We start from the raw sequence: 14,703 nt of genomic DNA, 5'->3' as shown, positions 1-14,703 counted from the left end.
AAAGTAGGACATGACTAAACGGCCAACACTTTCACTTTCAGAGTATATAAAGCAGAAATTTCAACAAAGAGAAAGCCATGATATATTGGAAAAGTTTAGCTTGTATATAATAGAAACAAGAACCACTGGGCATGTGAAAGCAACAGATGTGGATGCATTTCCACTCTTCCTGTCTCAATTTCCGAGGCAATAACATTGGCAAGTTATTAAACCAGATTCTGAACTTTTTGAAACTTTAAAATAAGGATATCCAAAACTATCTCAAACAATTAAATGAGATATTGATGTAGCATTCAAAATTCCTATAAAATGTGAAGTACTGTTGCTGTTCATAATATTGCCTTACATCTGACTAGATTTAAATGGTTTAACTTCAGAACACAAATTTAATTTACCCACTACTTTGGGATTCCTCTTTCTTGCTAAACCACTTTTTCGAAAGCTTCCATGAAGCAACTATTATGGTTGCTACAACGAGAACAGGTAAAGCAATGTAGATAGCCAAAAGCCACTGCTTCTCCCCGCCCTTCTCAGAAGTTCTTTTCGTGAGTAAATCTAAAAATAAACATACATAAAAAATCAGAGAAAAAAATTAAGCTGTGTACTTTTAAGTTACAGCAAACTTATCACAATGTTCTTAATTTTAGTCATAATTCAAGTAACAATGAAAAATAATAATAATTAGCCTCTAATTAAAATAAATGAATAAAAATAATGATAGAATCATAATATTTAAGACTATCTCTATAAACTCTCATTCTAAAAGAACAGACTCTAAGGTCCAGGAAGTTCTAATGTATTCTACCTTATACAGCAGCTACAGCAAAATCCCAGTATAAGTAGAACCCCATAACTTCAGAGACATATAACCAACAAACGTGCATTATTACAAGGTGCATTATCACAGAATTCTACTATATCTGTGCATATCTTATTTATCTTTATTAGAGTGCTGGCTCTCCAACACTGGGGATCTGTTTTTACCTATGGAGTCATTGCCGTGTTACTAGAATGGCACAGGCATAAAAAATAGGAGACATGATCCCTAACTCTAATTCTGCAACTAATTAGCACTGGGTATTCTTTCAGTTCCATGAGGAGTGAGGCTTTGTTTTACTATCTGTACATGCCTAGTGTCATATGATAAGCATCTGGCATATACATTAGGAATTCAAGAAATATTGCTAAATCAGTGGATGAATGACAAAAACTAAAGTCATGACAAACAGAATACTGTTTTAGCCTCCTTCTGTCATCTCTTTAACAGCAATTAATAGATTTTTATCATTTAAACTGAAAACTCCTTCAGACTAAAGGTTTATCTTCTACTTCCTTTATTTCTTCTATAACAGACACATATTAGTGCTAGACACAGGCTGTGTTGCTGGTATAGAGCTCAGATCACAGCATCAACCATAAACGTGGGAAAGAGTTGAAGGATAATTTAAAGGAGAAAGTCAGACACAAGTAAATAAAAATTTTAAAAGATACTCAGCTTCAGTCATATTGAAAAGTTAATATTAGGGGGAAAAAAGCAAGATTAAGAAAGCATATTGGTTTCTATTTCTTTTGGAAGCCTATTTGTTTACCTTTTAATTACAAATATTGGTTTCTTTCTAAGTGGCAAAAACCTAACTATGTTTTTGTGAAGGCAAGTAATTTGACGATTTTATTAACTGGATATATAAAAGAAATAGATACTTGCCCTGTGCCCCAGGCGATATTCTGGCTCTCGTGGTACAATTTGGAGGTGCGTAGCCTTCAGTACAATTGCATATCATCCTGGAAGTGCACACCTAAAATCATTTTTTTAAATTCAGATAGTCATTTAAAAATGTTTTCTCATAGAAAGCAAAATTATCTGATGGATCATCAGGCTTACTCTGGTATTTTCATCTAGTGTAATTTTGTTTCTTTGATTTATTTACAGAGATAATTCTACAAATCAAATGCTTGGTTTCTTAGCCTAAAGTAGGCACAGATGCACACACATGCTAAAAAGGAGCTATAAAGTGAGGCTCACAATATTTGAAATATCTGGAAAACTTAACACCTTCAAATGTCCACCTGAAAATTTAGCGTGCAATTCCAGAACCATCTACTTAAATTCTATTGAAAATGACACCATTCCAGCGATGTGTTAGAGCCAGCCAGTATCAGCTTGCAAGGAGGACTGTGTACACTTCTTCCCATCTTCATTTTCAGTAACATCATGTGGTGGTCTGAAGTATCTGTATACATAGATGAGGACTTTATGCTTCCTCAAGCTACTTGGTAAACATTTAACAGCATAGCACTGCCCTTGACCAGGATCGTTTGTTTACTTCATTAGTTTTTGTTTGTTTGATTTTTAAGCAAAAGTTTTTTGTATTCCAAGAGAGTATCAGATAATCTTTGTAATTAACTAATTAACGATAGGAACAGCTTTATGGTGCTTGCCAATGTGTGAGCCTCCATTCTGAGCACTTTACATTGATTTACTCAAACCCTCACAACAGTCCTGTAAGGTTGGGACAATTATTATTCCCACTCTAAAGATGAATAACCTGGAGGCATAGATATTTAACTTGCCAAAAGTCACATGGCTAGTAAGTGGTGGAGACAATTTAAACCAAAGAAATCTGGTTTCAGTCTCTGCCCTTGACCACTAGGCTATGCTACTCCTGAAAATGATATAAAACACCTCTCAATTTCTAACATCTCAATTTAAGAATGTGATTCTAATTCCTGTATTCCATGGCTAAGATATACATGGAAAAAAGTGTTCTGTTTGCGGTTTCCACTGCCCTAGCTTCTGTCATATCACTTTCATGTTGTAGTGTGTGTGTGTGTGTGTGTGTGTGTGTGTTTACTCTGAAATACTGGCTTGGCCAAAAAGTCCATTCATGCTTTTCTAGAACATCTTACAGAAAAACCAGAATGAATTTTGGGCCAACCCAATATCTCACTGAAATAATATTGCCTTTCTCAAGAGACACATGTTGTCAGTTCAGTTCAGTCACTCAGTCATGTCCAACTCTGTGTGATCCCGTTGACTGCCGCACACCAAGCTTCCCTGTCCATCACCAACTCCCGGAGCTTACTCAAACTCATGCCCATCAAGTCAGTCATGCCATCCAATCACCTCATCCTCTGTCGTCCCCTTCTCCTCCTGCCTTCAATCTTTCCCAGCATCAGGGTCTTTTCCAGTGAGTCAGTTCTTCGCATCAGGTGGCCAGAGTATTGGGAGTTTCAGCTTCAGCATCAGTCCTTCCAATGAATATTCAGGACTGGTTTCCTTTAGGATGGACTGGTTGGATCTCCTTGCAGTCCAAGAGACTCTGAAGTCTTCCCAACACCACAATTCAAAAGCATCAATTCTTCGGTGCTCAGTTTTTTCTATAGTCCAACTCTCACATACATACATGACTACTGGAAAAACCATAGCTTTGACTAGACAGACCTTTGTTGGCAAAGTAATGTGTCTGCTTTTGAATATGCTGTCTAGTTTGGTCATAACTTTTCTTCCAAGGAGCAAGCATCTTTTAATTTCATGGCTGCAGTCACCATCTGCAGTGATTTTGGAACCCCCCCCCCAACTAAAAATGAAGTCTCTCACTGTTTCCATGGCTTCACCATCTACTTACCAAAAGTGATGGGACCGGATGCCATAATCCTAGTTTCCTGAATGTTGAATTTTAAGCCAGCTTTTTCCCTCTCCTCTTTCACTTTCATCGAGGGTCTTTAGTTCTTCTTCCTTTTCTGCCATAAGGGTGGTGTCATCTGCATATCCGATGTTATTGATATTTCTCCCGGCAATCTTGATTCCAACTTGTGCTTCATCCAGCCTGGTAGTTCACATGATGTACTCTGCATATAAGTTAAATAAGCAGGGTGACAATATACAGCCTGGACATACTCCTTTCCTGATTTGGAACCATGTCGAGTTCTAACTGTTACTTCCTGACCTGCATACAGATTTCTCAGGAGGTAGGTCAGGTGGTCTGGTATTCCCATCTCTTTAAGAATTTTCAACAGTTTGTTGTGATCCACACAGTCATGGGCTTGGGCATAGTCAATAAAGCAGAAGTAGATGTTTTTCTGGAACTCTCTTGCTTTTTCTAGGGTCCAACAAATGTTGGCAATTTGATCTCTGGTTCCTCTGCCTTTTCTAAATCCACCTTGAACATCTGGAAGTTCACTGTTCACGTACTGTTGAAGCGTGGTTTGGAGGATCTTGAGCATTACTTTGCTAGCTACACATGATGTCATTGTGTTGTCACATTTGGATCACTTCGTTTAGGTGATGTCTTCCAAGTTTTTTCCACTGTAAGTTGTAACGGTTCCATTGGAGGAGACAACTTGTGTATGTAATATGGACATATGTAAGTATCTGGGTCCTCATAAGAGTTTCACCCACTAGTTTTAGCATCTGTTGATAATGATTTAACTCCATTATTTATTCTATATTGTTTATACTATTAAAGAGTTTTCCCATATCCACCCTTCTAGAGGACTATATTTCCTGCTACCCTAGCCGCCAACTCTGCTGAGTACCTGGTGCTGCCAGAACCCCTGCAAGCCAAGCAGCTGCACCACCTCCACACCTGGCCCTCACTGGGGCAGGCCCAAGTCTTCCAGGGCAGCCTCAGGAGCAAACCCCAGTAGACGGCCAATATGCAGAGGTGGAAATAAAACCACAGTTGAAACCCAGGGACAGTGTGGCTAAGGAAGAAGACCCAAAACCCTCCCACCAGCTGTACAAGCTGCAGATTAAATTCTCATGATCAACTAGGCAGACTCTGTGTCTATGGAACATATGTAAAAGGACATTGAGAGCTCCCACAAAAGAAAACACACTAGTTCTGACAGCTGTGGACACTGGAGGCAAGAACACACAGGAGTAGGAGCAGATTAGAATCTGAGCTGCCCCCACAGCAGGTCCAGAGACCAGCACAGTGTTGGAGGGCATCCTAGGGAGGTGAGGCAGACTGTGACTCCCAGCGAGGGAAAGGACGCTGACAGCGGTGACTCAAGAAAAACATTTATTATTCTTGTGTTTTGACTTGTTCTGTAGATTATTTTGGATTTTTCCTCTTTTTTTCCCTCCCCCGCCCCCGCGTTGTAGTTGTTAGATTTTATTGGCACTTGAAATCTAACTAAGCTTTTGAGCTTTTTTTTTTTTCCCCTCATTCAAATTTTTTCATTGTTGTTATAAACCTCTGCCTCGTTGTTGGGCTTTTGCAGTTCTGGACAGTTTGGGTTTTTTTTTTTTCCTTTTCTCTTTTTTAATTTAATTTTTTAAACCTATTATTATTTTTTCTAAATTTATTCCTTTGTTTGCTTTTCCTACTGTTCTTTTCCCCTTGCAGTTAATTTTAATATATATAAATCTTATTTATCTACCTCTATTTAACTCTACATATCTATTCTTTCTTTCTTTTATTTCTTTCCTTTAGTTTCAACATATTTGTTTGTTTTATTTTCATTGCTTTATAACCCAATTGGCACCTTGGTTTAGTTTTGTTTTCCAGTTTATGCTTCAGTTACTTTTGTTCTGGTAGACATAATTTTTGGTTTCCTTTGTTTGCCAGGTCTAACTATTGCCCTTTATTTTTGTTGGACTGTTTTTATTTTGCTTATGGGTGTATATGTATATATGTATATTCAGTCACACTTTTTACTGTTGTTATTAACCTCTGCCTCTACATTGGGCCTTTGTAGTTCTGTGGAGTTTTCCTTTTATTCCATTTCTTTTTCTTCTCTCTTTTTTTTTTCCTCTTTTTTATAATTTTAACTTTTAATTTTTTAAAATCTATTATATTCTTTCTACATTTATTCCTTTGTTTGCCTTTCGTACTGCTCTTTTGCCCTTGCAGTTATTCTTTTATATAAATCTTCTTGATCTGCCTCTATTTAACTTTGCATATCTATTCTTTCTCTCTTTTCTTTCTTTCCTTTCCTCTCAACACATTTGTTAGTTTGTTTGTTTTTTTAATTCCTTTATTTCCCACTTGGCACTTTGCTTTAGTTTTGTTTTCCAGTTTGTGCTTTAGTTAGTTTTGTTCTTAATTAGTAAATATAATTTTTTATTTCTGTTGTTCACCGAGTCAATCTATTGTACTTTATTGTTGTTGGAATGTTTTGACTTTGCTCATGGGTATATATGTATATGTGAATATTCCATTATTTCAATTATTATTTGCCTGATTTTGTAACTGCCATTTGTCTGGGGTCCAACTTTGGTTTCTCATTTTTTGATACTTGTTTTTATCTCACTTAATGCCATAACAAACCACTTGTGGAAACTTTGTTCCTGAGATCAAGCCCTGAGCCTTTGGAGTGGGAGCACTGACTCCAAGATGCTAGACTACCAGAGAACTAACCCTAAGGGGTATTAAATAGTGAGAATTCACACAAAGGAAACCACTGGAATACAAGACCCAACATCACCCAACCACCAAAGCACCCTGTGCAGGACTCCTCATCCAAACAACAAACAAAACAAAAATACTAACAAAATCATCAGAAGACAGGATTACCGCCTCTCTCAGCCTTGCCCATCAGAGGAAAAACAATAAACAAAAATTCAGCACAAATCTCACCCTATAAGAAATTTACACAAACCACTGGATCAATCTTACAGGGCAGACACCAAAAGGAAGAAAGAATTCAACCTTGAAACCTAGAAAAGGAGACCTCAAACACAATAAGTTAGAAAATGAAAAGGCAGAGAACTACTACACAAATGAAGAAACAAACTAAAAACACAGAAGTCCAAATAAATGAAGAGGAAAGAGGCAAGCTATCTGAAAAAGAATTCAGATAACTGATAGTAAACCTTGAAAGCAAATGGAGAAAAATTCAAGAATCAATTAACAAAGACCTAGAAGAATTAAAGAATGAACATGCAGAGACACACAATGATTGAAGTTAAAAATGATCTAGAATGAATCAAGAGCAGAATATCTGAAGCAGAAGAATGAATCAGTGAGCTGGAAGATAAAATGCTGAAAATAACTTCTGAAGAGCAGAATAAAGTAAAAAGAATGAAAAGAACTGAGGATAGTCTCAGAGACCTCTGCTGCTGCTGCTGCTGCTGCTGCTAAGTCACTTCAGTCGTGTCCGACTCTGTGCGACCCCATAATCAGCAGCCCCCATCCCTGGGATTCTCCAGGTAAGAACACTGGAGTGGGTTGCCATTTCCTTCTCCAATGCATGAAAGTGAAAAGTGAAAGTGAAGTCGCTCAGTCGTGTCCAACTCTTCGCGACCCCATGGACTGGTGCAATATCAAATGCACCAACATTTGAATTACAGGGGTCCTAGAAGAAGAAGAGAGAAAGCAAGTGTATGAGAAAATTTTTGAAGAGATGGTTGAAAATTTCCCGAACATGGAAAGGGAAACAGTTAAGTCCAAGAGGCACAAAGAGTCCCATACAGGATAAACACAAGGAGAAACACATCAAGACACATACTAATCAAACTTAAAAAGACTAAACACAAAGAAAGAATATTAAAAGCAGCAAGGGAAAAGCAACAAGTAACATACAAGGGAAAACCCACACGCTTAACAGCTGATCTTTCAGCAGAAACTCTGTAGGCCAGAAGGGAATGGCAGGATATATTTAAAGTACTGAATGGGAAAAATCCACAACCAAGATTACTGTACCCGGCAAGGATCTCTCATTCAAAACTGATGGAGAAATAAAAAGCTTTTCAGACAAGTAAAAGTTAAGAGAATTCAGTGCAACCAAACCAGCTTCACAACAAACACTAAGTGAACTTATATAGTCAAGAAATACAAGAGAAGAAAAAAGATCTATAAAATCAACCCCAAGCAATTAAGAAAAGGGCAATAGGAATATCTATATCAATAACTACTTTAAATGTAAATGGATTAAATGCTCCAACCAAAAGACACAGACTGGTTGAATGGATACAAAAACAAGACCCATATATATGCTGTGTACAAGAAAACCACTTCAGACCTCAAGACACATACAGACTGAAAGTGAGAGGATGGAAAAATATATTCCATGCAAATGTGAAGCAAAAGAAAGCAGGAGTAGCAATCCTCACATCAGACAAAATAGACCTTAAAATTAAGATTACAAGAGATAAGGAAGAACACTACATAATGATCAAGGGATCAATCCAAGAGGAAGACATAATAATTATAACTCCTATGCACACAACATAGGTGCACCTCAATACATAAAACACTAACAAACATAAAGGAGAAATTGACAGTAACACAATAAGAGTAGGAGACTTTACTCCCCCATTCACACCAATGGACAGACCACCAAAACAGAAAATTAATAAGGAAACACAAGTCTTAAATGATATATTAGATGAGATGAATCTTGTTGACATCTTCAGGACATAGCATCCAAATGCAGAAGAATACACATTCCTCTAAAGTGCACATGGAACATTCTCCAGGACAGACATCTTGGGTCACAAATCAAACCTCAGTAAATTTAAGAAAATTGAAATCATATCAAGCATCTTCGCCAACCACAACACTCTGAGACTAGATATCAATTACAAGGAAAAAACTGTAAGAAACACAAACACATGGAGATTAAACAGCACGTTTCTAAATAACCAACAGGTTACTGAAGAAATCAAAAGGGAAATTTTAAAAATTCTAGAAACAAATGACAATGAAAAAATGACAACTCAAAACCTATGGGAAGCAACAAAATCAGTCCTAAGAGAGAAGTTTATAGCAATACAATCCTACCTCAAGAAACAAGAAAAACATTGAATAGACAGCCTAACTTTACATCTAAAACAACTGGAAGAAGAAGAACAAAAAGACCCAAAAATTAGTAAAAGAAAAGAAATCATAAAGATCCAAGCACAGGGATGGTATGGGGAGGGAGGAGGGAGGAGGGTTCAGGATGGGGAACACATGTATACCTGTGGCAGATTCATTTTGATATATGGCAAAACCAATGCAATGTTGTAAAGTTAAATAAAATAAAATTTAAATAAATACATAAATTTTTAAAAAATCCAAGCACAAATAAATGAAAAAGAAATGAAAGAAACACTATTAAAGACTAATAAAACTAAAAGCTGGTTCTTTGAGAAGATAAAATTGACCAACCTTTAGCCAGACTCATCAAGAAAAAAAAGAGAAGAATCAAATCAACAAAATTACAAATGAAAAAGGATAGGTTACAACAGACAATGCAGAAATACAAAGGTTTATAAGAGACTATTATGAACAACTATATGGCAATAAAGTGGATAACCTGGAGGAAATTGACAGGTTCTTAGAAAAGTTCAATCTTCCAAGACTGAGCCAGGAAGAAATAAAAATTATGAGCAACCCAATGACAAGTGCTGAAATTGAAGCTGTGATCAAAAGTCTCCCAAAAAACAAAATCCCAGAACCAGATGGCTTCACAGGAGCATTCTATCAAACATTTAGAGAAGAGCTAATGGCTATGCTTCTAAAACTCTTTCAAAAAATTGCAGAGGAAGGAACACTTCCAAACTCATTCTATGAGGCCACCATCACCCTGATACCAAAACCAGACAAAGACAACACAGAAAAAGAAAACTACAGGCTAATATCACTGACGAACATAGATGCAAAAGTCCTCAACACAATTTTAACAAACAAAATTCAGCAACACATCAGAAAGCTCATACAGCATGATCAAGTTGGGTTTATTCCAGGAATGCAGGGATTCTTCAATATATGCAAATCAATCAATCTGATACACCATGTTAACAAATTAAAAGATAAAACTATATGATTATTTCAATAGATGCAGAAAAAGCCTTTGACAAAATTCAGGACCTGTCTATGATTAAAACTCTTCAAAAAATGGGCATAAAAGGAACCTACCTCAACATAGTAAAGGCCATATATGATAAGCCTACAGCAAACATTATTCTCAATGGTACAAAATGGAAAGCATTCTCCCTAAGATCAGAAACAAGACAAGGATGTCCACTTTCACCACTATCATTCAACATAGTTTTGGAAGTCCTAGCTACAGCAATCAGAGAAGAAAAAGAAAGCAATCCAGATCAGAAAAGAAGTAAAGCTCTCACTGTCTGCAGATGACATGATTCTGTACATAGAAAACCCTAAAGATAGTATCAGAAATTTACTAGAGCTAATCAGTGAATTTAGCAAAGTTGCAGTATACAAAATCAACACACAGAAATCATTTGCATTTCTATGTATCAATAATGAAAAATCAGAATGAGAAATTAAGGAATCAACCCCATTCACCATTCCAACAAAAAGAATTAAATATCTAGGAATAAACTCACCTAAGGAGACAAAAGAACTGTACACAGAAAAGCACTAAGTTTCAAAGCACTAAGTAAAAATATCCTTAATCTTAAATTAACTGAGGTATAGGACTATTTCTTCACCCAAAATAAACCTTTCAAGGACCTTCAGTTTTCTAAAATTCCCTTAATATTTTTGCTCTAGATCATGGTCATTTGTTCAACTATTAGGTCACTCTAGAACTAATGATAGGAATAAAATGCTTTCCACGGGTAACAGATGAGAAGCTCCGTGTGGTAAAAACTCAATCATTCAGTGCATTTATATGCATTTCCTGAGATTCTACAAATATTTCAAAATAAAAGATTTTTTAAGTAAATCATTACAGGCAGGGATATAAATGTTAGTAGGCTCAGGCAACTGTTACGCTAGGAGCTAAACCATATGCAACTCAACTGAAATTTCTTTGTTACAACTCAGAAACAAACATCACAGAGAAAAAAGAAATACCTCAGAAAAGATAACTACAAATAAGCAGTCACATATCTGAAGAGCTCTCACGCTGAAACCTGTTAAGGTCAGGACTAATTTCCAACCAGGACTGAAGCTATGGATTTTTTTTTACACCAAGATTGTTAGCAAAGAATGAAAATCCAGTAAAGGAATATAAGACACATTCTTTCCTTCCACACATTTTCAACTACAATTCTTGTTCTGGAAAAAAAAAAAGCAAAATTATTCATTTATCTTTTAAAGGCTTTCACAACTACACCACACCAAAATAACTTCTACACATAAGAGTTATTATTCTGTTACTGACTTCTTGGTTTTAAAATCCAAAGATCCACTTTCTGAGTGTCTTAGGAGTTCAAAACATCATAAGAAATGCACATATTGTGGTTATGTCATTCAAAAATAAATATACGCTAGTTGTATGAAAACCCTCCTTCCCATATTTTTTCAACACTCCTTTATCACTAGTCTTGGCTTATTTGTATTCTTTTTCCCGTTCATACCTTGCATAGATTTTCCCCAAATTCCTTTTATTTTTTAGTCCTTAATTAGTAGCCCTTTCTCATGGGAATCAAAAGACCAAGTTTCCCATATCACTGTCAAGGACGTGCATCCACATTATTAGTACCACAAAGCTTCAGCCTCAGCACTATTGACATTTGGGGCCAGAAAATTCTTTGCTGTAGGTGTTTTTCTGGCCAAGCAGGGTGGTGAGGACCTCTACCCACCCTATCCAGAAGCTCCACTGGTGTGACAACTAGAAAATATCCTCCAGATGCCTTCTAGGGAGCAAAATCACCCCCCAAAAAAAAAACCACTGATAGAATGGCAACCCACTCCAGCATTCTTGCCTGGAGAATCTCAGGGACAGAGGAGCCTGGTGGGTTGCCGTCTATGGGGTCGCACAGAGTCAGACACGACTGAAGCAACTCAGCAGCAGCAGCAGCAGCAAAGCATGATTTTTCTGGGATCTCTAGTGAATATCCCAGGTTTTCAAAGAAATAGCTTCACTCTGATTGACTGTAACTCAGATAACTCCAGCCTTCTGTAAACACTGATAATTGTTCAGCTTATAGTTTTGTCATTCTTTGCCTGGCCTTGTACGGTTTGATATTCATCAACAGGCCCATGGGGACCGCTATGCAAACTTCTGAAGCTGTTTCTGCATACCAGTGCTTCTTCCCTGGAACTCTGCCTCCAAAATTCTACCTACTTTAATCTCTTAACTCCAATCTCTGTCTCTTCAACCTACTATGCCCGTGTCTACCCAAGGCACAGCAGTCCAAAATCTGACAACAGGAAGAGAACCAGGGAAATCACATCTCATTTGTTTCCCTTCTCTCATGGAACAAAGCCCTATCCTACTATCTAGTACCTGAAAACTGCTGTTTCATACATTTCTTCCCAGCTTTCTAGTTGTTTATGGCAAAAGTGTGATTAAAGATCCATGTATTCTTTCATACCATCCAAAATCCATGAGCCTCTCTGAGAAAAGGATAATTCTGCTTTTTAAAAACAGGAGATTGTAACCTCAGTGTATCTCTAGTATGTCTTAAGTCCTTATGTGAAAAAATAAAGTGTGTACTCTTAGGGATCTAATTGTGGTCTTGAATATCATTCCCTTTTCAAAAGTGCCAAAGCTTCTCAAAAGTGACTGATTACATAAGTGGTACTGAATAACCCAAGGTGTATCTGAGACACACTGTGTCAGAGGGCAAGGATGACTTCCAAGGTACATAGAAAATAACCCCTATGATTTTATTTTTTCCTTTAAGATCCCATCAATATAATACAGCAATATAGATAACTAAAAGTACAGCTACTATAAATAAAAGGGTAATTTTATCGCTATTTTCAAGAGATAATTGTCTACCAGAAACTTCAATAATGTTCTGTAGTTTAGTAAGTTGACTAAATAAAAATGAATAGGCAAATATTCTTAACTGTCCTACATAGTAACTGTAATGAAAAAGATCTCTGATCACACCAGTAACAAAACTATGTGATACAAGTAAATAATTAAAACAAGGAGTGTGTAACATCATGTAAAGAAGACATAAAACTATCCTGAAAATAACAAAGGATTTTGAATAAATAATCCAAAATGGAATAATTAGAAAATTTGACACATATCAACATAAATCTTTGATTTTTACCAACAGTTATAAAATGCAAAACAATATTATAATGGGATGAAAATAGTTGGATCAATAAAATAAAATAGCCACTATATATTTTTAAAATGAATAATATACATGACACCACAGCTTATATACCACATGGAAGTAGAAACCCAATGGGTAAAAGGCAGAAACAGATAATTCTATGATCAACATACAATATTAAACACATGAATATATGTTCAATCTCAGCAACAGACAAAGAAGACTTAATTAGAACCATAACAAAGGGGGATGGAAAAAGATAGTCCATGCAAAAGGAAGTCAAAAGAAAGCTGGAGTGTCAATTCTCATATCAGACACAATATATTTTAAAATAAAGGCTACTACAAGAAACAAAGAACACTACATAATGATCAAGGGATCAAAACAAGAAGACATAACAATTATAAATATTTATGTACCCAACACAGGAGTAACTCAATACAGAAGGCAAATGCTAACAGATATAAAAGAGGAAGTTGACATTAACAAAATAATAGTGGGGAGTTTAACATCCCACTTATACCAGATCATCCAGACAGAACATTAATAAGGAAACACAAGCCTTAAATGACACATTAGACCAGATGAACCTAATTGATATTTAGAGAACATGCATCATCAGTCATGTTCTACTCTTTGTGACCCTATGGACTGTAGCCCACCAGGCTCCTCTGACCATGGGATTCTCCATGTAAGAATACTGGAGTGGCTTGCCCTGCCTTCCTCCAGGGGATCTTCCCAACCCAGGGATCGAACCTGTGTCTTACATCCTCTGCATTGGCAGGAGGGTTCTTAACCACTAGTGCCACCTGGGAAGGGCATTCTACCCAAGAGCATCAGAATGCACTATTTTCTCAAGTGCACATGGAACATCTCCAGGATAGATCACATGCATCACATCAAGCATCAGTAAATTTAAGAAACTGAAATTGTATCAAGCACCTTTTCTGACTAAAATGCTAGGAGATTAGATATCAATTACAAAAAAAAAAGATATCAATTACAGGAAAAAAGCTGTAAAAAAACACAAACACTGAGATTAAATAATACAATTCTAAACAACCAAGTGATCACTGAAATCAACGAGGAAATCAAAAAATACCTAGAAATGACAACAAAAACACAATTATCCAAAACCTATGGGATACAACAAAAGCAGTTCTAAGAGAGTTTTATAGCAATACAATCCTACCTCAAGAAATGAGATAAACATCAAATAAACAACCTAACCACATACCTAAAAAAAACTAGAAGAAGAAGAACAAAGAACTCCCAAAATTAGTAGAAGGAAATAAATCATAAAGATTAGAGCAGAAATGAAGAAAAAAAAATAGCAAAGATCAGTACAACTGAAAGTTGGTTCTTTGAGAAGATAAACAAAATTGAAAAACTATTAGCCAGACTCATCAAGAAAAAAGGGAAGACTCAAAACAATAAAATTAGAAATGAAAAAGAAATTACAATAGACAATGCAGAAATACAAAAACAAAAACATCATATGAGGCTACAATGAGCAACTATATGCCAATAAAACAGATAACCCCAAAGAAATGGGCAAATTTTTAGAACAGTACAACCTCCCAAGACTGAACAAGGGGAAAATAGAATATATGAGCAGACCAATCACAAACTGTGAAATTGTGATCAAAATCTTCCAACAAACAAAAGCCCAGGGCCAGATGGTCTCACAGGTGAATTCTACCAAACATTTAGAAATGCTCAAACTACCCAAAAAATTGCAGAGGGAAGAACATTTCCAACCTCATTCTATGAGGCCACAA

General features: G+C 36.3%; 1 protein-coding gene across 7 annotated transcripts in view; it reads right to left on the bottom strand.

Annotated features, from left to right (window-relative positions):
• Positions 1-14,703, bottom strand: part of ADAM32 (ADAM metallopeptidase domain 32) — a 180,539-nt gene that overhangs the window by 16,003 nt on the left and 149,833 nt on the right. For 3 of the 7 annotated variants that reach the window (XM_086380381.1, XM_086380382.1, XM_086380383.1), the window contains one exon: positions 1,610-1,796. The exons of 3 other annotated variants lie outside the window; for them this stretch is intronic. In XM_086380381.1, coding sequence (XP_086236507.1) covers positions 1,632-1,796 — 165 coding nt within the window. In that variant the 3' untranslated portion in view covers positions 1,610-1,631. Of the gene's footprint in view, positions 1-395; positions 556-1,609; positions 1,797-14,703 lie in introns of those variants that run through there. One more of the 7 variants, XM_086380389.1, reaches the window with a different exon arrangement.

Source organism: Bos grunniens, chromosome 27 (genome assembly GCF_055505025.1).
Source record: "Bos grunniens cultivar Pamir isolate PY7600 chromosome 27, Bosgru_T2T1.0, whole genome shotgun sequence".
NCBI lineage: Eukaryota > Metazoa > Chordata > Mammalia > Artiodactyla > Bovidae > Bos > Bos grunniens.
Note: the sequence above shows the minus strand (reverse complement) of the source record. Positions and strands in the feature narration are given on the sequence as shown.